This window comes from Taurulus bubalis (assembly GCF_910589615.1).
Source record: "Taurulus bubalis genome assembly, chromosome: 15".
Taxonomy (NCBI): domain Eukaryota; kingdom Metazoa; phylum Chordata; class Actinopteri; order Perciformes; family Cottidae; genus Taurulus; species Taurulus bubalis.
In genome coordinates, this window is record NC_136603.1 from 16,945,123 (window position 1) to 16,971,011 (window position 25,889).

Genomic DNA, 25,889 nt, shown 5'->3' on the forward strand with positions numbered 1-25,889 from the left:
ATCAACAAAGAAGCAAACGGGACACGAAAGTGGAGGAACAGGCAAGAATGTGAGACTGAAAATGAGGACAAGGAATACAAAAAGGCCTGACTTTTTGACACGTTGAAACAGGACAGTTCAATCGTGCATGAAACAATGCACCTTCGCCCCTTTTGTTCTTAGACTTGTTCAAGTAAGAGTTTGGGTAGGAACGTGGTTGTGACTACACTGAATGGAAAAGATGTTACCAAAGTATGAAGATGAGGCTTCAGGGCTACAATATGTAAAGGGTTCACTCAGGTGTAGCCCAGAAAATGCACATGGTGAGCTCAGCATGGAGGTGGATGCGTGTGAACACGTTTGTTTGTATTTTGCTCTATAAATCCTCGATCCTCGAGATGCCGCCTCTCCGTCACACAGCCAGGCGGCGAAGCGCTTCATGTTTTTCAGCCCACGAGATCCACATGCACAAAGTTTTCCGAGCCACGCGTTTGTGTTCACACGGAGGTCTCGGGCCCTGGAGCGTAGTAGGCGAATCCTTCTCCTGAGAGGCGGAGCATGTAGGGGCTGAGAGAGCACAAGTCTGCCCCTCCACCTTCTGCTAGGTGGACCAGTAGTTTCTGAGGAAGCGGATCCGACCTGCGGAGCGCCAGTGTCTCCGCAGCGCAACGGTGGAGGTGAGAGGAGTCCGTGCTCGTGCCTTTGTAGGATCGATGAGAGGACAGTGGAGTCAACTCGGCCACGCAAGCCCGCGACAGCTTCTCATCATCCTACGGAGAGATGGAGGAGGCATCGTCACGAGAAAATCCAAACCACAGAGGCAGGAAAAAGGAAATAAGAAGAATCGCACCATGCAGATCAAATCACTTGTGAGTGAGAATAGATGTGAGATGGCTTGATGCACAAGATCAAACAGCAGGGATTTATTCAGAAGGTTTAATGGATTTGTTTTGTATATCCAGATGTTTCGTTTTAATGGTTAATGACACCCTGTTATAGACGCTGGACATAATTTACTGATCAATGATGAGAAACCCTCTAAACGTTCCCATCGTGATTAATAGTTGTGACAGATTATGAAATGAAGACATCAATTACACTTGCTATTTCCTCTTTCAACACCAGATGTCAGTATTCCTGATACAATATGGTACTTTTCAGCTCCAAGCTGCCTGGGCAACCTGGAGTTTTCCACATCAGTTTCATCCGTGACATCAAGTTGGATGAGGCAACCTACTGGTGACCTTGCCAAATAAAATGACTTACTTACTGAGTTACTAACTAAATGTTATTCAAATCTGTATGAACCTATAAAACCAGCTCAGTCATCTCAAATTTCACAGTTAACCTCCTCTGACTCAGAACCTCTGGCTAACTTTCACATCAGTCTTGAGCTACAGTCCAGCACCAAAGAGGAGTCACAACAAGCCTACGACTCGTTAGAGCCTACCTGACAAGTGGCATAGATGTTAAGTAGCCTGCGTCTAATAAAGAGAAGATACAAATTCCTCAATTGGCTGCTACCCAGATCAAGCCAATTCCCATCCCACATTCAGTGAAAAGCCCAGCATGCTTTGCAACCAGCACTGCAGAGTTAATTGGAGGTTGCCAGTCCTGAAAGTCGGTTTGACGACAGGAAATGTCTTGTGTGGATGCGGTTATTTAGGCCCAACCCCCCCCAGCCTGAGCCATAGCACAACAACATGCCCCATGCAGTGCCGAGCAGCAGGAAGCATCACGGCAGCAGCTGTAAGCACCCGACTCCCCGCGGTAAACGCCCTCTGTGTGCTGTTACCATGGTGACCCTAGCCCACCTAGGGGGGCGTACTTGTGGGTTTGCTGGGAGGGGTGCTGTGGCTGTGTGACATCGTGGAGTCATAGTTCCTAGCCGCTTTTTCTCCACTGTCTCCCTCACAGGTCCTACCAGGGTGGAGTGGGTTCCTCTCATTGCTTCCCCCTCCACCATCTGCAGTGCCAGGAGCCACACGGCCCTCCAGGGCCCCCGCTGTCCTTACCTTCTGTGGATGACGTTAAAGGAAAGTGAGGCGATAAATGAACCTGTTCAGACCTTGTGTGTCTATACTCACTTGACTCGGCTAGCCAGGTGTTTTACATTGTTTGTGGTAACTGTGACCACATCAACTAAACTGAAAAATGACGTGAACTCAACCACGCAGCTACAGAACAGGACTGGTCCCATACTACAGATGTGGATTCAAAGCATTGTTGTGGTTGGTTAGTTTAAACATTAACTCTAGCACATTGCACACCGATGTCTGTCTCTTAACACTAAGAATTTGACATGGCAGTCTTTCAGTGCAGTGATGAGACTTTTATGTTCAGTGTACATGGTCACTCACATCCCGACCAACTCTGAATGTGACTTCCGATAAGCCCCCAGTGCACTCTGGGTCAGTCACAGCTGTAAATACCACTGTTCAATCCTGATTTGATCTCCAAGGACACATTTTAGAGGGAAGCTTAAACGATGTTGTGGATCTCTGGCAATAAGAGGTTGCTAACCTTCTTTTGGGGATTGCACACCTTTTCTGTAAATCAACGTCAAACTATCTGATAGCTAACATATGATCTCTAACGGTTTAGTGATGACAATAAATTGGGACAGCAAGTACAACTTATTTTCTCGATAAATCATTTAGTCTATAAAATGTCAGAATTTAGAGAAAATTGCCCCTCAAACTTTGAAGAGCACTGGTTGATGTCTTCACATGTCTTTTTTTGTCAAACTAAAGTCCAAAACCCTAAAACAATCAATTTCCAATAATATAACAGAAAAAACTGCATATTTTTTAGATTAGAGATAAGAGAGAATTTGGGCTTTGAAAATTACTTAAAACAAATAATAATTTATCGAAACGGTTGATAATGATTTTTAAATAACCAAAATAACAAATAAGAAATATCAAAGTGGTGTTTTGAATGAAAGACATTCTGCGAATCCAACTGATTCAGAAGAACTGTGGAACATGCCAAAGTACACAACAAGGTGACAAAATAAAAGACATTATAATTCATGGCATGCATAAACAGTAAATCAAAATATAATAAATATAAAACAAAACACAAAAGACACAAAATATTTATAATGGAAAGGGTGACTTAAAAAATGGCAGGAAAATATACATTTCTAACCTTAACAAACCAAACACTGTTTCATTATCGTCATAAATAGCTACTAGTGGTTAGTTTCACATGAAGCGAGGAATTGAGACAGTAATAAGTGGTTCACACTGAGACATACCACCATGCATACAGAGATGAGGGCTTAAAAGAGAGTCACCTCCTCTTCCTGCTCCTCTCTTGTCTCTCTGGGCCAATCAGAAACTCATTCTGCTGGAGGACTGAGAAAGCATGAAGATGGTGGACGGCTCCACAGTAAGGCACGGGCGAGTGGACTGCAGTTACCCGGAAAGAGCGAGTGAGTGCAGAGTGCAGAGTCACAGGAGCAGTGGGGTGGGGGGTGGGAGGGGAGAGGGTAATGAAGAGTGAGAAAAAAAGAAAGTAAGAAAAAGGAGGATAAGGCAGGTGTAGGAAAGGAAAAGGGAGAAGGGAGCGATGGAGAGTGGTGTGGATGATGGTGGTCCATCAGGTTGCAGTGAGAAAAGAGAAAAGGGAGGAAAAAGCACAGCAGGGAGAAATCTGTCAGACCTTTCATTCATTTTGCCGTTCACAGTGAAGCTTGTTTCACGGGAGGTGAGGCTAAGCCACAGGGAACAAAAAGTCATTCTAAATCACACAGCTGCTCAAAGCTATTAGGATGCTAATGGTGTTCCTGGATGATTAATTGATATGATTTCTTAAGTATCCGCTAGCATGGGAGGGGATTATACTTACTATTTCAGCAGCTCATTTCAGTTTATGAACTGAAATGAGCTGCTGAAAGGCACAATTTTAAAAATAGGAAAGCATTAATTGGTTAATGATTTTAGCAAAGCAGAAGTCACTACAGGAAAACAAAGCCCTAACCTGGGAACAAGTCAATATAAAGCTTGGTGCCGAGATCGTACCTGTGCACGTTCGGTCGCTGTGGGACACATGGCCCTGCACAGGACCTTCTTGATGACATCTGGCAGCAAGCTGACCGTTACAAGCAGGATGATGCTGAGCCAGGCCGGACCACTGGACAGCATCTGCATGAACACGTAGTACATCCTCTGGTAGTTCAGGAAGGGCCTACACAGCAACGGGGAAGACAGAAAAGGGTTTCAGAAATGTCCGAAGCTACATAAATGTTGCACTTGCTAGAAAGAAACAGAGCATTTTATACCAAATGATTCCTCCCCAGAGAAGAGAGAAAATAACGTAGAAAAGTAGTGACCCCCAGATGACAAAGTGATTGATCCAGGTCCAGTGGTGTGTGTCCAAGGCAAGCTGAAACAGACAGAATACACATAGTAAACACTCGGCCTGTCAATGAAGTCAATGACTTTGCCTTCAGAGTTTAATGTTGTGCAAACTGAGCGGCCAGTGTAGTCGATCCTTTACGTGCTAGTTAACGTGTGTGCCGCGAGCTTGTCCGCGCATACGGTGAGGCACACATGCAGTGGTAATGAACTCAGTTAAATGGAGGGATTATGTAATACAATGACATAGGGTGTCTCTTTTCTTCCCTGTTTTACTGAAGACATGTGCTTTCACACACCTTGAGCGTAACGGTGAAGACCAGCACAGTAAAGACGAGCGTCCCGAAGGTCCAGTTCCCAAACATCTGCAAGGGAAGAGGGGTAGGAAGAGGGTTAGCACCACATCCCTATCACTCAGCATCCATGGATTAGTGGACATCCTATGGTTTCACGGTGCATAGCACAACACAGGAGAGAGGTGATCGGTTTGAATAAGAGTACTATTTCAACTGAGAATATTTTCTTTGCATCCAAATTTTTCTACCTGCTAAAATCCTAGAAACGGTTTAAGCACACATCCGGGGTGACAGATGCAATGAGAGTTGAGAGGGAGGGAATGAAAGAGGGAGGGGGGGGTGGAGGGAAATCAAGACGAAGAAAGCCTGGGAATTCATGTAATAACCACAGCTGGTTGTTGGTACCAGTGCACCTTATTTGCAAGAGTGCCTATTTTCATTCATTATTTTCTTCATGGATGCAATAAACTAATTTCGTTCGTTTGTACAAAAAGAGTAGAGGACAAAAGGAGCCCAGCCAAACCCTGAATGCTGAAGCAGTGAAATTAAAAAAACAACCAACCCCGAGAACTGCCACCACAAATACATTGGACATACGAATACACACAGATGCACACACACGTTAAACTGAACAACAAACAGATGTTAGATCTTAATCTATAGTGCATACTAGCATTACTTTACTTACCAGCACAACAAAACACAAGGATAATGTGGGGAGCATCTACGGTTTCTATTATGTGAGTGGAGTTGTTAAGATCAGGTACGGTGTAGGATTCAGGGCTTTACAGAGATTAGAGGAATAATGGAGCACTGGAAAACTACACATTCAAATGAAAGGGCATGGACGATGAAGTGAGGAGGGATGAAACGGTCAAACTGAAAGCTTAAACGGTACGACATGAACTAAAAAAGTGTAAAAGACAGAGAGAGCTGACAGGGAGGGAGACAGGCTTACCATCTGTGTGTTGGTGGTCATAAGCTGAGGAAGAAGAAGAAGAAGAAGTAGAAGAAGTGGAAGAAGAGCAAAATAAAGAGAAAGGAAGCAGAGAGAAGGAGGGGGAAGAAAAGAGAAAGGAATCAGGACAAAGGGTAAAATGAATTTCAGGATGTTTCAACTTAAAAAACAGGACCAACGGCAATTGAAAACAGTTGACATGATACAAATTAACAATACAGAGAAAGATGCTACTGTGTTGTCGATATGAATGGAGATCCAATGTTGCTGACCGACAGGGGCAGAAACCTTACTGTTACACACCCATAATAACAAAAACATGAGCACAAAGTCACTATGTAACACTTAACTCCTCTTTCATGAGAATCCAATGGAGATGGATGAGTGTTCTTAAAGGGAGCACTACCTTTGTCTCCATTATTCTCTTTTAATTTCCCTAAAGGACACCTCGAACACCCCACAAACTGATCTGTTTCTACTCGTTTCCCAACATGACAGGTCTCAATGCCTCTGTTGACATGGAGACAGAGGCTCACCTGGCCATTGCTGGTGAAGGTGGTGTTGTCAAACAGGAAGTAGGCACCAAAGAAGAAGATAACAGCGTCAAACACACCCAGGCATGTCCAATACAAGAAGACGGGCCAGCGGAGGAGGGAGTTCTTCGCTATGTCCCTAAAAAAGACGGCAGAAAAAAAGGAACAGCTGAGTAAAAGAAACAAAGATTATATTGGAAAAGTCACGGAAAATGTACTTATTTTCATCTGAACTGCACTGACTTGTACAAGGAGGGGTCCCTCTTGAGCTTATCAATGGTGACGTGCTGCTCCACCAGGCTGTAGAGGAGGATGGGGAGCGAGGTGAAGCTGATGTTGTACAACGTCAAATAGGCGGTGTCGTACAGAGGCTGCGGAGGGACAAAGACAACACAGACAGGTCAGACATCTGGAACTGGAGGCCATCTTAATTAAAAGCTACTTGAATTTACATTTTTTGGCCACTTGTGGGCAGCAGAGAAAGCTGAATATATTGACAAATCACAGGTTTTTTTCAAGGTTATTATAATGAACATGGTGCACATAATTGTCTAGTTTCAAGTACAGCAGGCGACATTAGATTTAATTTACTGTTGTGGCTCTGACTATTTTGACGATGATAAGTCTCTTTTTAGCTCTGTTCTGAGAACAATGGCAGGTCCTTCAGCTGTGAGATGTGCTGCTTTGAGACCAGCTAGTTGTTAACTCAGCCGTTCGGTGCTTGCCAGATACAGTGAAGTGAGTTTATTAGAACTGGAAACACGAATGATGACAAAGGAGTTTGTAGATCATGAAATCAAAACGAAAAAGGGGTGAAATTGCTCAGTGGAGCCGAGGGGAACTGCAGAGCTGAGCGTTCATTTTCTGACATTAATTAATGCAGCTTCAAACATAAACTTAAAAAAAAACTTAATTACTACATGTAGCCAGTTCATTTGAGACACTGTGAGGATATGTAAAGGCGTTGCACATACTGCACTGTGTGATGTACTTACCTGCTGGGAGAACCCACAGAAGAACTGGTACAGGAACTGAGGGAAGATGAAGCATACATTCTGGAAAGATTTAAGTGGAGAAAATAAAACAGCACACAGAGAGAGTGATCAGCTTGTGACGAGGACAAAATATTTGAAGAATCTAAAAATGCTGCGATCTACACATTTCTGTTTATGCAGAGACTGTTTGCTATAAGCTCACTGAGTGGGCCGCACAGAGCTGGCCTGCCAAAAGGGAAAAAATGAACGAGTTGGCAGGGCACTGCCGCCCACACCGATCATGGTAGCCGTGAATCCAGGAGAGAATGTTTCATGAATCCGGTAATCTGTCAGAGTAGCTGCAAAATTGGGTTCTTTTGAACTCAGTGTTTCACTGGGAATTAGCATAAGGTGATTAGAAGTGTGAGCCAGTGGAGCGCACAAGACATCCGTCTCGTACCTTGTAGAAGAAGTACTGAACAAGTTCAGCAATCCGGATGTAATAGTAGTGGCCATGAACGAGAAGCATCTTCTTCAGGTGTTTGAACTTGGGGATGGCATAGTCGCTGTTCCTTGCCGCCTGTCGGCCCTCTTTCCCCATGATGCCTTCAGGAGAAAAAGGAGATTGGTTACATACAATATGATTAGGAATATAACACAGCCATGTAACTTATGAAGGTGGTTTACTAAATATAGAGACGAGAGCCCAACTAATATATCATAATCACAAATATATTGTATTGTTGTATGTGAGATAGTCAAATAGAATCAAGTGCATGCATGTTTTTTTAAACTAATTTGTAGGTGTGGCCATTTTCTATAAATCAAGTTCCATTTATAATTGTTTTGTATAGTTACCAATTATAATAATGTATTTAATAATTTATTCAAGTGAGGATTTCTGTTGAAAGACTTTGATAATAAACGTTTAATATCTCAGTACATATCTGACACGAATTCTCGCCAAAAATGTTTGTTGACATTATGTGTCTGTGTGTGTGTGTGTGTGTGCGTGTGTGTGTGTGTGTGTGTGTGTCTGTGTGTGTCTGTGTGTGTGACCCATACATCGTTCATCATTACGTGTTAAAATGTACTCACCAATGCCCACATGTGCTTCCAAGATCATGCTGACATCGTTGGCCCCATCGCCGATGGCGAGGGTTATGGGGTGCTCCTTGGAAGCTTTAATTAGCTTCACAATCTGCAGAAACAGAAGCCCAAAGTCAGTCACTCCCACTGTTGGTCACGGAGGAACGTGACTGGGCTACATCTGTAGAGTGAAGCGCAGCTCTCTCACCTGTGCTTTCTGCAGTGGGGCCATCCGACAGCAGAGCACGGCGCTACAGTTGCGACAGATATCTAAAAAGATCTCTCTGTAGTTGCCGGAACCGGCGCCCTCCTGGTTGGACTTCAGCACCGCAGAGAAAGTGGCCCCGTCGATGATCAGACCGAAGTCGAGGCAGTCGACTGACAACCTGGATGGAAATATCACAGATCCATCAACAGGGAGCTTTGGTTTTAGCCAATTGTAGATCAGGAAATATTGTTTATGATTATATGATACATGGATCCACAGTATTTACCGTACAAATTGTCAAGCTGCAACTATCGAATAATCAATTACTCCGTCATAAAATGTATCAGCAAACAGTCTGACATTTATTTAAAGTTGTGATGAAAAAGGGTGACGGTTTCAGATGTGATCATTTGCAGCTTGTTCTTGTTTTACATTTTTGTAAATTCCCCTTGGACTCCAAACTTGTGTTCACTATTTACTGAGAAAACAATGAGCGCTGCAGATATACACATGAATTATCTCGTACCCAGAAATAGAGCGTTGTCTGAGAACAGTCCTGTTGAGCTCGAACAGAACGTCGTGCAGACTCTGCTCCTCTGTGCGTTTCTTGGTCAGCTCGAGGATCTGGGTGCTGCGGCGGAACAGCTTGCTGGCGTAGCAGGTAGCCGCCGCCGTCTCCATCTTGTCCCCTGTCAGGACCCAGACTTTCATCCCGGCCTTGTGCAGGGACTCAATGGTGTCTGCAGCTTTCTCCTGGAGCCTGCGCATCGATAAGTCGATAACTGTTTCAACCTCCAGTGCGGTAGGTTAAAGCATCCATCAAAACTTCAATCAATCAACTACCAATGCATGAACAACCCTGTCCCTGTACCAGTTTATCTACAAGGCAGTCAAAGTGTCAGACAGCTGATGGAACTATACTGGGCTCTACCCTGTGAGAGCTCAAACACATCCAACAGAGCAGAAAATAAAATGGAATAAAGGAAACAAAAAGGCACAGAAGTAAACGTAGTGAGTCACCGATCAGAACCCGGAATGAATCTTTTTTTACCCTCATGAGTCATTACTATACTTTGACGACTTCATCATGACTCATTAATCTCCCCCTTTGTCCCCCGCTGCTGCAGTGTTTTTAAATATTTCTCTCTCCCTCGCTCTCTCTCTCCTTGGCGACCAACCTGTCCTCCACTGCCGTCGCTCCCAAAAGCACAAAGTCCCTCTCGATGATGTCATAGGCCTGCGCCAGCCTCTGCTCCCTGTCCTGCAGGGCCAGCTTGGCTTCGTTCAGGTGATGACACGCCTCCTGGTATTCGGACTCTGACAGCTTTCGATAAGCGACACACAGAGTGCGCAGCCCCTCCTGCATTACAGTGAGGAAGAGCGAGATGGAGGGTCATCATATATGGATATATAGATTATTTAATAGATTCATTCCAATAATTGGCCTGACACAATGCACCAAAACTGTACACTTACAACAGCATTCTGCTCCACCCGGGCTTTCACCTGCTCCACCTTCCCAGAGATGACTCGAGGGAAAATGGATGAGTCTGCCCCCTTACAGAACAGCAGGCATTCTCCTGAGATGCCACAAACAAACACAGAAAAAAACATTTCAAACAAACTGAAAGAGTCTGGTGTCCGATCATGGATTGATAAACTGCATGAAGATACATTGAGTACATCCTACCTGAGCTTGACTTGACTATGACGCTCATTCGTCTCCTGACAGAGTCAAAGTTCAGCACATGGAGCAGCTCAAATCTGAAGGAGAGACAGACTTTCAATAAAGGAGTTTATTTTTCTGAACTTTCCCTTCTTTCAGTCTTGCAAATTAATTAAAACGAGTCCACATCGGTCCAACTCAGTTCTCACTGCACATTGTCCTTTTGTCCAAGTGGAAAATGATGATGAAAAGTTAGGGTTATGATGAAAAAGAAAGTAATATCAAAAACTCAAAAGCAATTTCAGGGTTTGATCAGACTTTTCAAGGGTGGCTGTGACTTCAACAGGCACCTTTATCTGCAGTACAATGAGGTTTGATAATGTTTTATAATTCTTTTTTATGTAATTTTATACAATAATTTCTCAAGCAGGTCACTTACTTTGTCACTCTTGCCATGTCAACACATCCACTTCTAACTAAATGAACTCCCTCTCTGTTTCTAGTTCTGAGAACAGATGATCCTTAAAGTTTAAAATATGCAAACTGTAACTCAAATGAAGTGAAACTGAAATTATCAGTCTGAGGTTGGAGATTTGAATTAAGTGCATCTAAAGGTAGTCTGGTAGTTTGTGTAAGAGGCAAACATATTCCTTGCAAATGGTGAAAACAGCCAGTGTGAGAGTAGAACCTTTTGTCTTTCCATTCCCTAAAAAACCTTCACATCTGCTGGACGCCCCCCTCCCCTCTCTGGCTCTCTTGCTTCCTTAAAATAGCTCCCTATTGACAGGCCACTGCAGAGAGTGATGGGTGCAGAGAGAGAGGGTGGCTACAGGAGCACTTCCTACGGATCAAAACATTCGACACTTCCCACAAAACCACTCTCTAATGGAATCTTGCTGCCTTTCATTCTTCCAGATCAGTTGGAGCATTTTGATCCGATTGAGTAGTTTCTAAAAACAACCCTGTTTTTTTTCTCTCTGTTGAACATGTAACACAATCTGAGAGCCCTTTCTCTCCAGGTAGCTGATGCATGACCACAACTCCATCAACTGAATGACTCCCGTTTTATCTCCTGTGGTGAAACCACAAGAGACCTCGAACTAACCAACCTTTCAATCTCATCGTCTTTGTTGAGGATCTCCATGTAGTTGTCCTTCAGTCTCAGATAGGTGTAGCCCAGCCTGGCAACGAGACAGAGACACAGAGAGATTCTCAGGATCAACATAAACTGTGCAGCATTACTCACTTGCGCCACACTTGGGAAGCTGTTCTGATGCATTTAGCGTAACCTGAGCACAGCTCACACATACGCTTACGACAGTTCTTCACATGTGTGAAAGACATATGTGAAACTGGGATTTGGACCATGTGTCTCACATGTGTCTGCGGCCACGTGCAGAGCAGAAATAGACCCGCGGTAAAAAACAACGCAAGGGTCCGTGTCGACGTGGCCACGGTGCTTCAGGTGAAACACGATCCAGGAAGTTCAGTTACAAACAGAAACAGTTATCGAGTCCTTTATTGTCAAGCAGTGGTGTGATCTTGACTGGCTACATGTCAGTCAGTCTGTGTTCGATCTGTTGTTGTTTGTCTCACTTGCTGAAGAACAAACAACGCGTCCAGTTGTTGCTAATGTGTGTGCGACTGTGGAAAGTGATTTTCAGCTTGTCCAACACAATGATTCATTCAAGTTTCATTTATCCTGGTCAGCTTATATTGGGGGACTATGAATATAAATAGCTACAGTTCTCTGACACGTTCATGGGATGTGAATGTAAGCACCGTCAAAATGAAGCTCGAAATCTAAACTGTGGGCTGCAAAGTCATTTTTGCTGCTGGTGTTTTAGTGTGTTTACCGTTTCATTCCCTCCACCAAAGCCACCTCGTCCGGTGAGGAGGAGATGTAGAAGGAGGTGGGCTTTCCCTGGTGGATGCCCCTCTTGATGCCGTCCACCGTCTCCTCCTCCTTCACCTGCACCGTGTGACACAGGCACAGCGCCCGGAAAAACAGATCCTCGTGTTCCTGCACACACAAACGCACATTCAGTTCTACAAATGCAACAGTTAAGTTCATTTCATTTGCAGAGCATTTGGTTTCTCAGTTACTATTAAAAACAGTAATATTGAACTACATTGCAATAATGCAGCATATCCATAAAATCTGTTTTTCTGCACTTAACGCTTTGGCAGGGAGTGCCTTTCTCTCTCTCTGGTCATCTGTGGTGGCTTCTGCTGCTCATGCTGACTACACACATTTTTCTTCTATTACATCTAAACTAATTACTGTTGCCACAGCCAGAAAAGCGAGGCTCATCACTTTTCTGTGTACCAGAGGACTTTTTTTTCTTCCCCCTTGTAAGACACAGCAAACACTTAGGGGTTACAAAGACAATGTCAAAGTGTTCATGAACTGGATATGCAGGCTGCATCCCTACTGTGTTGATCAGCAAAACAAACATTTGTTCTCCTGCCTGACAACGTGACATCTCAGTTAATCCGCCAGCATGGCTTTCTGTCATTTTCAACTAAAATATGTTAAGAGTTGCCTTTATTCTTGTCTCTGTCTCTATTCACTAGCAGAGTTACAATGCGTCTATTCAGGCTGGATTTAGAAGCCTGCGTACTTTGTGAAACACACATACTTACTCTCCGGTATCCTCCAGGTGAGGAGTCGATCATGTCTATACTGGAAGCAGCGCTGAGGATTTGGCCGTTGCAGATGGCATGCGGGACGTAGACGTTCCCATCGACGCAGCATTCAATAAACTCCATGTTGTTCTCAGTGAGAGTGCCTGTCTTATCAGTAAACACATACTCCACCTGGGAGGGAAGGAAGATCCTGTAATGCAGATACTGTATGCAAATGTGTGTGTGTGTGTGTGTGTGTGTGTGTGTGTGTGCTCATGTACCTGTCCTAGCTCTTCATTCAGGTCAGAGGTGTTGACCAGAGCTCCCTCCCCCAGCTCTTCGTCGAACATTTCTTCATCCCAGGTGATGAAATAAGAGCCCAGGAACTTCTGCATCTCCACCGTCACGTACATAGACACCGGGATGATGTAATTAAAGAGGACCATGAAGGCCAGGAAGTCTGTGAATGCTCGGATCACCTGGAAGACAAGACGTCAGGTGTGAAGTTTTAGGGAGCCGAGATTTGGGACTGGGTGTAAAGACTGTGTTTGTGAGTGAGAGGTCGATGAACTGACCACGTGGCGCTGGCGCTCGTTCTCAGTCCTGTGGTTGTACCAGGGCTCGTCCCGGTCCGGAGACCACTGCCAAGCGTATTTCAGAACGGTGTTGATCACCGCTTTACTGATCAAGATGCACAGATACACGACCAGAAAGGCATTCATCGACCTGCAGAGAGGCGGAGTCAAAATCAGGAAGAGGAAGCGGGAATCAATCAAACTTTAAATGTCGATCATGCAGGTGAAGGAGTGGGGACGTTAATCATACTTTTCTACAGCGGAGCGCTTCTGAGATTTAGACTGGTAATTAAGCGCCATCTTAGTCTCCATACCAGTGTAGACTGCAACAGCTGAGGGGAGAGAAAACCCTGAGTCATCAAGCCGATAACAGCAGCATTTCCTCAGCGCAAACATTCAAGAGACATTAAACAGTGAATCTGCATATTACTACCATAAATATGTTGTGTGTTCTTCAGTGTGGCTCCTCTAAGGAGCAAATTCTCAGCCCCAAGTGGTCTGCAAGAATGAAACAGAATCCTTGGCTGTTTTTTATTTCAGAAAAACCATTAAAGACATTTGATTAATTGAGAAAAAGAGTTGGCCATGTCAATAAAAGCTATTCCTGAGAACTAAAAACAGAGTATCTGCCTACGATAGAATTACTCTCACCTCGCCACAGGCTCTTCTTTGTCCTTGTAAATATTGATGCGTCCCACAAATCTGCAAAATAATCACAGCAGAGTCAAATCAACAGGGAAGATCTTCTTCTCAGAGGTTGTGGATGATAACATGTGTACAAAGATGCATCAGCGAGCGTGTGTCACACTCACTTGTAGAGGTCAGGCTGTGGTTGTTCACATTCAATAGTGGCATGTAGCGAATCCACCTCCTGCTCCGTTCTAAAGGCCATGGTATCTTGTACTGCATAATAGGTCTGAGATAGGGAGGTGGAGGAAGGGGGATGAAGAAGAAGACAACAGAGGGAAATGTCACCTGCAGGCACTAATGAGAGCAGGGTTCATTTGACTCCTCAGTCTGGCTTTCAGCTGATTTTCAAAATGACTGGGCGAGCTGTTACAGAGCGCTCCACCGGATCAGCAGAGGAGGACAGCATGCTGGGATGGTGAGCACATCAGGGGGTGACGCCCCCAGGGCGTGGGTGGAGCACTCTACCATATGCTATGTGTGTGTGTGTCTGTGGGTGGGTTTGACTGGTCTTGTGGGGACATACATTTGATTACACAGTCACATTGTGGGGACTCGTCTTGATTTTGGGGCAAAACGGCACGATCCCATAATGTAAATCGTTACATTTTAATGTGAAGACTTGGTTTCAGGGGAGAGTATGGATAGGTTTAGGTTTGAGGTCAGGATTAGGCTGGTAGTGGTTATGGTTATAATTAGGCTAAGTCTCCAGGAAATAAATGTGTGTTAATATAATTTCTCAGAAAGTCATGAAAACCCAACTGTGTGTGTGTATGTGCTCAGCCATGTGTTAGGTCATGTGAGTGACATGGATGAACATCAGAGGGGAAGTGAAAATGTGAAATGCCGTGCTTACATCATTATGCATTGTTCATGTGTTGATTGCTTGAAGTATAGAGATGCAACTAACAGTTACTCTCATCAACGATTAATCTATGGATTATTTTCTAGATTGATTGATGTCAGAAAAAAATGGAAAATGCATCGCAGTTTATGTGATGTTTACAAATTGTTTGTTTTGTAAGATGAACAATTTAAAACCAAATATATTCAGTCTATTATCACTGTATGACAAAGAAAAGCACAAAATTCTCACATTTTGGAAACTTTTTGCTCTCTATGGCATTTTATTTTAAGGCGTTAAAATTAGCTCACATGTTATTTTTTTATCATAAAGCTTCCCTGTTTTGCGATCAAAGAGTTAATTTAACGATAAATGAAATGCTATCTAATCAAAAGCCGGCACTAGTCCTGGCACCTTGTGACTGGACTCCCCGTCCAGGCTGGCAGTGGTGACGTAGCAGGTCCCATCATGGCGGCTGGAGGAGAGCAGGATGAGATCACAGGGGAAAGTCTCATCCTCCCGCACCACGACGATGTCCCCCACCTGACAGAGCAGGACAGAGCAGGAAGTAAGGGCTTTAACGCAATAATATATGAGAAGCATTTTGAAGAGAGCTTCACGTAAACACGGATGGCAAGAGACAAAAACACAGACCTGCGGTAAACCGTCTGCTCATCCTTTACCATTCCTTTTTTTTTTTTTTTCAAAGGATTGAGAAATTGCATAACGGATTATGCTTGCGGAGCAGCTTAAGCTCTGATAAATCCCATCTCCACGGTGACCATACACATGACACACGCTCTCTGATTTTGCATGATTAATATATTCATCATTATTCCTGCTCCCTATTCACACACTAATCCTCTCCGTTTGATCTCTGGTGGTGAGAAACCTTGGTACAGAAAGCGCCGGAAGACAGACAAAGGGAGACAGAACGAGGCACCGCGAGAGTCTCTGTTTCCTGAAGTGAAATGTCTTTCTCGCCCCGTGACATCCAGCCAAAACTACTGCTATGGCAACGCAAACTATACAGTTATGTACCCTTCAAGGCCGGGCAGCTGTATTCAAGCCTTGTTCTAAGACGCCGCTCAACATCCCTCGACAAGAGCAGCAGACGCAGCAGAAATGAGATGTACCGGCGCCTATTATATACCCTGCGACACAATGGAGAAGCAAGACTGAGATACATCGGATCTACACGTCTACACAGGAGGTGCTGAGCTAGACACTCACGTTATGTAGTCTGACACCTCTGTTTTCATTTATGCCAGGATGATGCGAGATAGATATCTGCAGAGTAATATGCCGGCTCAGTGAAACTGGTTCATGTTTTTCTAGAGAAATCTTCACCCCTACATCCCCTACCAGGAATAAGACCACTGAATAAAACAAAAAACATATTAATGGACCTCATATCGGCTCTACTCTATCGTCTCGCTGCTGTATTGTGCTGATCTCTGCAATCTGTCTTTAAAAAGTAACACTGTTGGATTTATTCACCTCCGTTGTGGAATCAGGGTTTCTGCAGTGTTCACCACATCAAGTGTAAGACTTTTAAAGACTCTTTTCACACCATGTAGAATGCAATTTAAGATATTTTTCTCACTTAAACCCGTCAAAGAATCGCAGCAAACTGGTCGGGACAATAAGGCCGACATTTCTTTCTTCACTGCATTCATTCATCAACATCAAGCTTGTTTACGACAGGTCGAATGGCGCTGACTAGAAGTCCACAGAAAAGGACTGAACAGCCTTCTTCATGCACAAGTCACTGGATTCATGTAAACCGTCTCCTGACAGCCCACAACTACAAAAGAAGATATAAATAATGAAGTGAAACCTATAGCTAATGTTATTGTCTATAACAGGTAAGACAGAAATATTTGAGACCTTTGTAAATAAAATTTTATGTTTTTTAAAACTGTATTGTGGTGATTTAATTCAACAGTCATTTCTATAGACCAGTAGTGACCTCAAACTATGTCTAACTTCTGGTTGGTTAATATTTGGCGTTATCATATCAGTTACCTCTGATCTTGTGAGTTTTAGATGAAGCAGATGCTCGAGCGTACACTAGCTTTTGATTGTGTTTATTCCTTCAGTAAAATAAATTATAGTTTATTGTGAGTCGCCCCCACATACACTGCCCGTAAACACTAAAAATAGTCCCCAGCAAGATGCTATTGACAGCTATTTGAGTAAAGACTGCAGCTGTTAAAGGAGATATATTTTGTCTTCTTCTTTAATAAAGTATATATTTGTGACACATTTTTGATTAATTATCAGTTGGGATGATTATGCTTGGGACCGACACAGACAGGGTATAGCATATTGAGAAGCGGTCTAATGCCATGACAATAATGAGAATATATAATAATGCCACTCAGTTCCTGTAAGACCTTTGTCCTGGTTGACTTGGCAACACCTATGTTTGTATGGTAACTGCTCGTTCATATTAATAATTCAGTTCCCAGATTTCCTTTGTCAAAGATGCAACAGACAAAGAGCAACTTGTGTGCTGGTTTACAGACAAAAGATGGGCCAAGAGGATTCCCTGTCTTGATAAAGAAGACTAAACATGGCCGCCAAAAGTGTCGCCTGAAATGTTTGTACTGAAGTCAAGAGCAAATGTCTGAGTTAAAAATGAAATCCGTTCTGACAGGGTACTCCATTTGAATTCAACATGAGACAGGCAGTCACCATCAGTAACAATACAAACTACTTTATAAAAAGGCAATAACCTATAAATAAGTACATACCTGCCATAAATACTAACACATTTTCGAGAATGAAAGCGCAATACCAAACACTGATCTGCTGGTGCATCAGAATGACAGAAGAGAACATCACTGGATGATGACAGAAATACCCTCACTCATGAAATACATCAGTCCTGCTCACTTGCCACGGGACTCTCGCGTAGTGCACCGGGGGCAACTGGACCTGTCCCTCTACTACAGTTTCAGGGCAATTAATTGGTGGGAAAGAGAAGCGCGAGAAACGGAGAGGAAGCGAACAAAGTTTGAGAGAACGAGAAGAGGGGAGTGTGAGAGACAGTGATAGAAAAAGAGAGCTATGCAGCAGAGTGCTGTATGTTGCTGTGTGGCCTCAGGTGCTGTGCTGCTCTAATGAGGCCATTCTTACCCGTAGCTTGTGACTCTGTGTTCTCACCACCTTCCCCTGCTGCACCACGTCCACCGGACACTCGTTTATAGAACAGTCAGCCTTGTGTCTGAGCCAGTCCTCGTAGCCCTGAGAGACCAAGGGGGAAGCAGAGAGAGAGAGAGAGAGAGAGAGAGAGAGAGAGAGAGAGAGAGAGAGAGAGAGAGAGAGAGAGAGAGAGAGATCATAAGGGGAAAGGAAGAGAAAGACAATGAGTTTATTGGCAGGGGGTAAACAGAGATTATAGATTATTGTGCAGGAAAAAAATCGAGGTCAAAGCATAGTTGTGCGTCAAGAGAGACGGTGGCGGAGAGGTGAAAGTCATACTCTGTAATTAATTAGCATTGTGCTCCCTGGGCTCAGTGACCGGTTTCCTGGATTTCTAGCCAAAACGTCAAGTTTTAGATTTATGTCTCAGCAAAGCTCAGGCTACCTTCGGCAGAACAGCTCCATCTATCACTGATAATACTCCCATCCCTCAGTACCGGGACGCGGGAGAGAGGATGCGTCTCCCAGGGGCATGGGATCTTCAGTTAGAGTGATTAACAGAGAAGACCATTCATTATCATATTTCTCACATCACCAGACATAGTCAATGGCATGTCCTTTCGCTGGGAGAGGAATGTGTATATTCAGATAATAGAGCAGCCGATTGGTGGAGAGTGAGTGAGCGAGTGTGTATGTGTGTGTGTGTGTGTGTATGTGTGTGTGTTTGTGTGTGTGTGTGTTTGTGTGTGCATGCATGCGTATTTGAGGCCGGGAGTTGTTGTGTGAGCGGGGATCTTTGCTGGCAATATTTCCCGGAAATGTGTGCATGTTTTGTTTGTGTCCTACCTGTTTTATTGCAGTGACAGTGATAACAAAGAAGAGGGGCAGGCCGCTGGTGACTGGGCTCGTGGGGGTGTCAATGATAAGCTGCAAGGGAGAGGAAGAGTGGGAGGAAGGTGCACGGGGGGTCGGGGGGGGTTTGAAGAGGGACAACAGAAAGGAGAGGAGAGAGGATGCCAATTAACGCTGAGTAAGGAAGTGCAGCAGGGAAAAAGATTCTGTATTAAGGAATCAAGACAAGCACCAATCTGGCACCTTTAAAATATCCCAGTAATCAAATACTGTTAGATTTCCTCCATCTGCACTCCATTCTGGGTTAGTTTACAACCTAGAGTTGTACAGACATTGCTTTCATGCCCTGTTTGTCCCGTTAAGAGGGTGCAGTATTTCACATGCTACTGATAAAACACAGCACACTAAGACCTCAGCTGTGGCTGCGTTGCATTCTGGTCTACGAAGGAGACTGCTGGTAAAGAAATAGCTGTATTCTCCTCCTCTAGGATGAATTTGTCCTTGCATGTTTCTTCAACATTTGTTGTAGTTTAGTAGCTCAATGACAGAGCTGCTTCTCTCTGATTGAGACAGACAGACACGCAGCAGGACAGCACTCATTATTACTCATTATTATTTCAGGATAATATGGTGTCAGCAAATTCAAATTATGTTGGTAATCCTCATCGAGGTAACCAGGAAAGGATTTCATTGTTAATCTTGGATAACTGCATTTATTTTGAAATCAGGGAACAATGAGAGTCTGAACTGCTATCAGCACTCATTTGATTGGCCCAAGCACACGATTGCTTAAAGAGCACCTTTTACCAACCTGAGTTAGTTTAAGTCTTTGAGGATCTAAAAATTTAAAAAAATAACATCATAACTGATAATTTATACTGTTTTCCCCAAGGTTTTATTCATTTTAATTTGTTTATTTTTTTTCTTCAAGTAAAGGGAAGCCAACTTCGCCAAATTAGCTGCTGTGTTGAAATGTTGTCACATGATTTTCTGGTTCCACAGATCCTAGAACAAGCTCAACACTCTGCACCATCTAACTAATGTTTGCAGATTTGCACCACATGCATTTTAAAAAGACATATTCTTGGAAAATGACTAGCAATAATCTCCACTACTTAGTTACTTATGTAAAAATGAGGCAGTGTTCAGCTTTCAAACTCCTCCAGAATTTTTGTAGGTCTTTTTTTTCTTTTTCAATTTTGTCTGTTTTAACAAATGACAAATAGACTAATTTCCTTGGAGCTTCATGGTGTAAAAATGACCACTGCTTATGGTTTTCATAGAAAGTCTCACCTGGACCAGAAATATGAGCAAGAAGTAGAAGTTGGCGATTCTTCTGAACTGCTCAAACAAATTCTTGGGAATGAAGTTCCAGGAGGTATACTGTGGGACAAAGCGACAGCAGAATTACTATCGCACATGAAAACAGAAAGGGAGACAACTGCACATTATCATCCAGACCCTCTGGGGGGAGAGACGGTGACGCACAGTTTAACGAAAACAGGCAAAGTGAAATGTGTCATCCTTACAAAAAACATGGCCACAAAAGAGATTACATGGTTGTCTCAAGACGAAACAAAAGCACGGGGAGATGACGAACAACGTTACGGCTCCGGCTCCGCGCTCACCTTGGAAGAGACGATTCGGTTGTCGGGGTAACGCTGAGGGATGTAGGCCTCGGCCCCCGGAGGAGGTTCTTTGTGACCGATGTACACCGTCCGACTGTCCACCCAGATCTCCTCCCCCACACACTGATGGAGAGAGATATATGTATCGTTATAAATAGCATTACAGGAGGAGAGGGGAAAATGGGGTTAAATCAGTGTTCAGCCTCGTAATGAGTTCACTTACATCACAGAAGCTATTTACTCTCATTATGGAATATTACACTGATAACACTTTATCAACCGCCCTCACAAACACCTTACAACCAAACCCAAATGTCTTGACAGCCATGCTTTAATTAAATGCAAGCTGGCAACGCCCAAGGAATTCAATTATTTATCTTCTTTTAAGCAACATATGCCAATTTTGACTGAATATATAATGTTTTCCTTTGTTTCAGCACTAACCAATACTGAAATAATTAGAAAATTGATTGATTAGAAAATGAATCATCAAGTCATTTATCAGGCAAAAATGCTTAAGTTAATGATTTGCTGCTAAAACGATAAGCACTTTGATGATGTCACAATGGAAATGGAAAAACGTCATTCACTGATTACTTTACTCATAAAAGTTGTCCTAAACAACCAAATAAAGTTAAAATGAATTAAGGGCAGCTGACACAAGACTGTTGCACAACTTCAGCCGCTACGAAGACCAGACCAGACTGAAGGATGAGTGCATGTATGCCGATGTGTGCACGCGGCATCGGCACTGAGTCACACAAGTGTGGTTTCATCATTCATCTTCTCACTTCTTCCTGCAGGACCTCTCTGCAGTCTGCTCCATGCTTCCATTACTCTTCTACACAGAACCACAACAACACGGTTGGTTTTACTATAAGCCTGGTGCTGTGATACAAAACAATGAAAGCACATTGGACGTATGCACACTTCAAACTCAGTTCATCTCTCATTTATGTTCCATCTAAGTATCTCCCAGGGGCCTAACACGGTGCATTCTGGGAGCACAAATGTTTTCCAAGGTGTCCTTCATCAAACACTAGTGTAGAAAGAGAGCACTAAAATAAAAAAATAAAAAGTGGAGGGAGCTCGGCAATCGGCTGTTTGTTTCCATCTGGCTTGCTACATGGCTCCTAATGCTTTGGCCCGAGTCGGCAGTGTGAGCGTGGCCTTTGGAAAGCAGCCTGCCTGACACAGCTCAAAGCAGAAGTGTTGACCATTAGCAAAAAGTTCTGGAACAAGCACTTCAGTGGAAGCAGCGCTTCATTGCTTAAAAGGTCCTCAACATTTTGGCAGAGACGTGGCTCATCACTGCCAATGACAACATCTTTTATTGTTCAGTGTCTCCTCTGTTACTTTGTCGGTTCAAATCCATAACTTTTTTTAAAGCGTTAACTGGAATACTACCATCAACTTCCACCATTAAGTCTGGACACAAAATCACACGAGGGATAATTTCCCTTTTTCTAGTGAAATCTGCAATCACAGAATCTGCGTCATAGCGGGGAGTCGCAATCGCGAAGAATTCAGAGTCACAGATCTAAAATCATCCGCAGTGATCAACAGGTGCTTGGCAGTGGGATAAAAATAGACCCGGAGCCAACAGTGTCAGCCGACTGGAGGCCTCTCCAAAACATTGGGGGGCGGGGGGGGGGGTCACCGTGACCCAGAGAGACGGTGAGATGAAAAGTGAGCTGGAAAAAAAGAGTCGCAAATTGAAGTGGAGCAAGCAGCAGGAGCCGTAGGCCGAGGAGGACAAAAGAATGAAATGACGACAGTCACCGTGACGAAGGCAACAAGGAGGAAGATAGATGAGGAAAGAAGAAAGAGAAAAAAGAGGAACAGGTTAAGAGGTTGGAGGCTGACAAGTAAAAAGAAAAATAGAAGCTTTAATTGCTGAGATGTCATGATTTAGCATGAGTCATTGTAGTATATTGGTAAATAACCAAACAATTAAAAACACACAACCTGCCGTGCAGAGTCACGTTCACTGGTGTCAAAACAAAACTGTGTCAAAAACAATCCCTTGGCTCAGGATTAAACACTCCTGCCTAGTTTCATGTTACACAGCTACAACAATCAGATTATTACTCATCCGGCTTCAATTGTTCATCGGGACAATTGTGTTATGCCAACAGATCTTGATGATTTGTCAGTAAGTAACCTGTTCTTCATGTAAATATCATAAAGATAATCAATTATAAATCAGCTTGAATGCTATATTTATATATTTTGTGTAAAAATGTAAATAATAAAGTTTGTGGCAGAGTTGATATGGTTTTTGAATTAAGTGTTTGCTTTTGCGAGACATGTATGATGTTTTGCATTTTGTGGATATGTTTTTTGTTTTTGTGTGTAGAGGTTCAATAAAGAAAGCCCATCCATCCATCCATCGTCCGTAACCGCTTATCCTGTTCAGGGTCCGATCTCAGCTGAAATCGGACGAAAATAAAGAAGGCCCTGGTTTCATAAAAAGGGTCTTAGCATTTGCGAGAAAAAAAGGTGTTTTCTTCAATTCATTGATCTATAATTTAGTCTGAAAAAGGTAACAAAAGCTGTCCATCATAACTTACTAAAGTCCATTGTGACATCTTTCATTCAACCAACAGTCCCAAACCAAAACCATTCATTCTAAAATGATCAAACAGAACCGAGCAGCAAAGATAAGATAAAACTGTATTAATCCCGAGGGAAATTGTTGTGGAACACAAAGAGAGGGAAAGTGTGCAAATAAACATAATATAAACAATAATGGAGCAGTGATAATCCTTATTAATATCCTGATTATGATACAGCATATCCACTATGTTCCACTTCATCTGTCACAACATTTATATCCTCCTAAATCCACAATTCCCAGACTCCGTGCCTCCATATTTCTTTCTGCGGCCTTTTGTTCCCTCCGTCTCTCGGCGGTGCGCGTCACGCCCGGACAGTGTGAAGTGGCAGAGGGACGGAGAAAGACGCAGAGAGATTGCATTGTGGTTCGTAGTTATCCGATCATTAATCCTCACTGATCCGAATCAACCTCCAGTCCACTGTTCCCTCTTCACTCGGCTGCTCCATCACACAAAGTGGCTGGCTGGTTGGATGCAGGACATGGAGGCTTTGTCTTTATTAACAACATGGAAGCGCGTCCTCGCAGAGAGGCTGGTCTTACATCACCATCAATCACAGCGATGACAAGATGGGTTTGAGAACAGCAAAAAAAATCCCTCGACTGCAACTCCTTTTGTGCGCCCTCTTGTTCAGATGAGTTATGAACTGTTGAAACTCTGGATTCAACATGAGAGAACAGAAGCGTGTCCGCCAAGGTTTAAAACGCCGCTTTAAAAAGCCCAGCAAGCCTCTCAAGTTCTGCCTTTTGACTCTGGCTTATAGCGCTTTACAGGACTAGTGGTGTACATATCTTCATTGTGGGAAAGCCAACCCTGGCAGTGCCTGTGATCTCTCCCCAGGATGTAGCTTCTTTCTGCCGCAGAGGTGTAATAAAATGTATACCCCATTAACTGGCCTGATTAAATGGTCGGGTCTCGTCCCTCCGCCGCTGTCTGGCCACGCTGTGCTGCAGAGGCCCGCAGCATGTTGAGCCGGTACCGCTCATTAACCACGGATCAAATTTATCTGAGTGAGCTCCTCCGTAATGAACTACTCGTGTTAACTGGACAGAGGATGGAGAAACACACAAACCATGACTACACAACAATTGTAACTTGAATGTAGCTCACTGGGCAAGCTCATGCCAGCTCACCGATATATAACCCGTTTAGATTAGAGGGTCAAATATATATTATAGTTGAAATATCTGACCTGAGACTTTATATGCTGCTGTTTAATAAGGTCAGAAACTGAACAAAATTTGAAATAATGTTACAGAAAAATAACACGGATTTACAACAAAATATTATGCTACTAGTGTCAGACTAAATGACTGGTTAGTTATGCATCATAAAGTTATTACTACTTACTTCTTAAGTTGTATTGGTGTAATTCAATGTAATAAAGCACAATAATAAATCATTATTTTAATGGTAAATACAGGGTATGAATGTTACATTATTTCAATATTCTCATTAAGAGAAGCTGTGAAGTTTGCGATCGCTTTATGTCTTTTGTGACCAAAAAGGTGACCATGTGACCAAAGAGGTGACCATGTGACCTGTTCAACAAGCACCTGCTGCTACTCATGCCATTAATCGCCATAGCAACACAGTATGCAGCAACAGACAGCATGATATGTCTGCAGGTTCATAATGCAAATTAATTAAGCAATTAAGTTGTGTATGTAATGAAGATCAAATGTGTGGGATCTTATGGCTTTAAGAAAAATATAAGTATTACTTTTCAAGACAATATATGTTGAGATCTTTTTGGTGCTTTTATTTGGTTCAATTAGGTCTGTGTGTGTGTGTGTGTGTGTGTGTGTGTGTGTGTGTGTGTGTGTGTGTGTGTGTGTGTGTGTGTGTGTGTTTTCTGTGGACAACCTTTTTTTTAGAACCAAACAGGATGAAAGAGTAAACATCAAAAGCAGCAGCGAGGACAAAACTAATGAACTAAGGAGAGAGGACATAGCTATTATAATTATTTATGAGACAATATGTTGGAGAAATTGCCACACATATGCAGACAGAAAAACACATGTCCCAGTATTTTGGTTGGAAAATATGATTTAAAAAATGGTGACCTTCTTGCCTGCATACACTGTCTCAATGATGACGCAAATAACTATATACCTGCACCGGGATTAAAGGGTAAATATGAGAAGATTGCTTTCAAATGACAACATTTGTATTCTGTTGTTGCCCCAGCTTCCTCTCCCACTTGACTTGCTGTGATCCAACTGTTACATAAGTCTTTAATCCAGCTGTGCTACTTCTTCTCTCCCCTCCCACTCGTCTCTCCTTTTCTCCCGCCACTGTAATATGAATTCTAAAAAGAAAACCCTTTTTTTTCTCATTTTGTGAGACAACATTCTAACTAAAGGCTTGAAACCGTGTCTCATAATGAAACCTCTGTGTCCAGGGCACGCTGCAGGACATAAGATGATTCCCATGAGTCGGCAGGCCGCTGCATGGCTGTTGTCTCTAACACACACACACACACACACACACACACACACACACACACACACACACACACACACACACACACGGCCCAGCAGGCTCAAACACAAATCCTGTGTGTTTTTGTCACCTACAGCCTCTGTCTCTCCGCCAGGGCCCCATCTCTGAGGGGGAGCGGCAGCCAGGAATAGACTGCCCTTAACCGTTTGTAGCAGCTAATGTGGCAAACAGTAATCTAGCAGGTTGTGTTGTGCCTTTCACCGCCGGCCAGGGGACTCAAAGAGCTGTAAAGTTGCTAGAAACCCTTCGAAAGCCCTTCAGCACGGCCAGCACCCATTTGACCAAAGCGAGACATGGCTGGCCTTTCTCTTTTATCTGCTGAGGTCGTGAGAGGT

At 43.3% G+C, this 25,889-nt stretch overlaps 1 protein-coding gene across 1 annotated transcript in view; it reads right to left on the reverse strand.

Annotated features, from left to right (window-relative positions):
- Positions 1 to 476: 476 nt before the first annotated feature.
- The window catches only part of LOC306747683 (phospholipid-transporting ATPase IH-like), a gene marked incomplete at both ends in the record, with an annotated part of 28,575 nt that continues 3,162 nt past the window's right edge, over positions 477 to 25,889 (reverse strand). The window contains 29 exons of the mRNA XM_079230765.1: positions 477 to 749; positions 4,008 to 4,173; positions 4,268 to 4,371; positions 4,643 to 4,708; positions 5,598 to 5,621; positions 6,134 to 6,269; positions 6,374 to 6,501; positions 7,126 to 7,185; positions 7,565 to 7,710; positions 8,203 to 8,305; positions 8,402 to 8,579; positions 8,928 to 9,161; positions 9,580 to 9,761; positions 9,878 to 9,981; positions 10,092 to 10,165; positions 11,177 to 11,248; positions 11,924 to 12,090; positions 12,714 to 12,887; positions 12,977 to 13,174; positions 13,271 to 13,421; positions 13,521 to 13,602; positions 13,704 to 13,768; positions 13,922 to 13,972; positions 14,083 to 14,186; positions 15,216 to 15,344; positions 17,946 to 18,053; positions 18,798 to 18,878; positions 20,097 to 20,186; positions 20,432 to 20,554. Of these exons, the coding sequence (XP_079086891.1) occupies positions 477 to 749; positions 4,008 to 4,173; positions 4,268 to 4,371; positions 4,643 to 4,708; positions 5,598 to 5,621; positions 6,134 to 6,269; positions 6,374 to 6,501; positions 7,126 to 7,185; positions 7,565 to 7,710; positions 8,203 to 8,305; positions 8,402 to 8,579; positions 8,928 to 9,161; positions 9,580 to 9,761; positions 9,878 to 9,981; positions 10,092 to 10,165; positions 11,177 to 11,248; positions 11,924 to 12,090; positions 12,714 to 12,887; positions 12,977 to 13,174; positions 13,271 to 13,421; positions 13,521 to 13,602; positions 13,704 to 13,768; positions 13,922 to 13,972; positions 14,083 to 14,186; positions 15,216 to 15,344; positions 17,946 to 18,053; positions 18,798 to 18,878; positions 20,097 to 20,186; positions 20,432 to 20,554 (3,573 nt within the window). The remainder of the gene's footprint in view (positions 750 to 4,007; positions 4,174 to 4,267; positions 4,372 to 4,642; positions 4,709 to 5,597; positions 5,622 to 6,133; positions 6,270 to 6,373; positions 6,502 to 7,125; positions 7,186 to 7,564; positions 7,711 to 8,202; positions 8,306 to 8,401; positions 8,580 to 8,927; positions 9,162 to 9,579; positions 9,762 to 9,877; positions 9,982 to 10,091; positions 10,166 to 11,176; positions 11,249 to 11,923; positions 12,091 to 12,713; positions 12,888 to 12,976; positions 13,175 to 13,270; positions 13,422 to 13,520; positions 13,603 to 13,703; positions 13,769 to 13,921; positions 13,973 to 14,082; positions 14,187 to 15,215; positions 15,345 to 17,945; positions 18,054 to 18,797; positions 18,879 to 20,096; positions 20,187 to 20,431; positions 20,555 to 25,889) is intronic.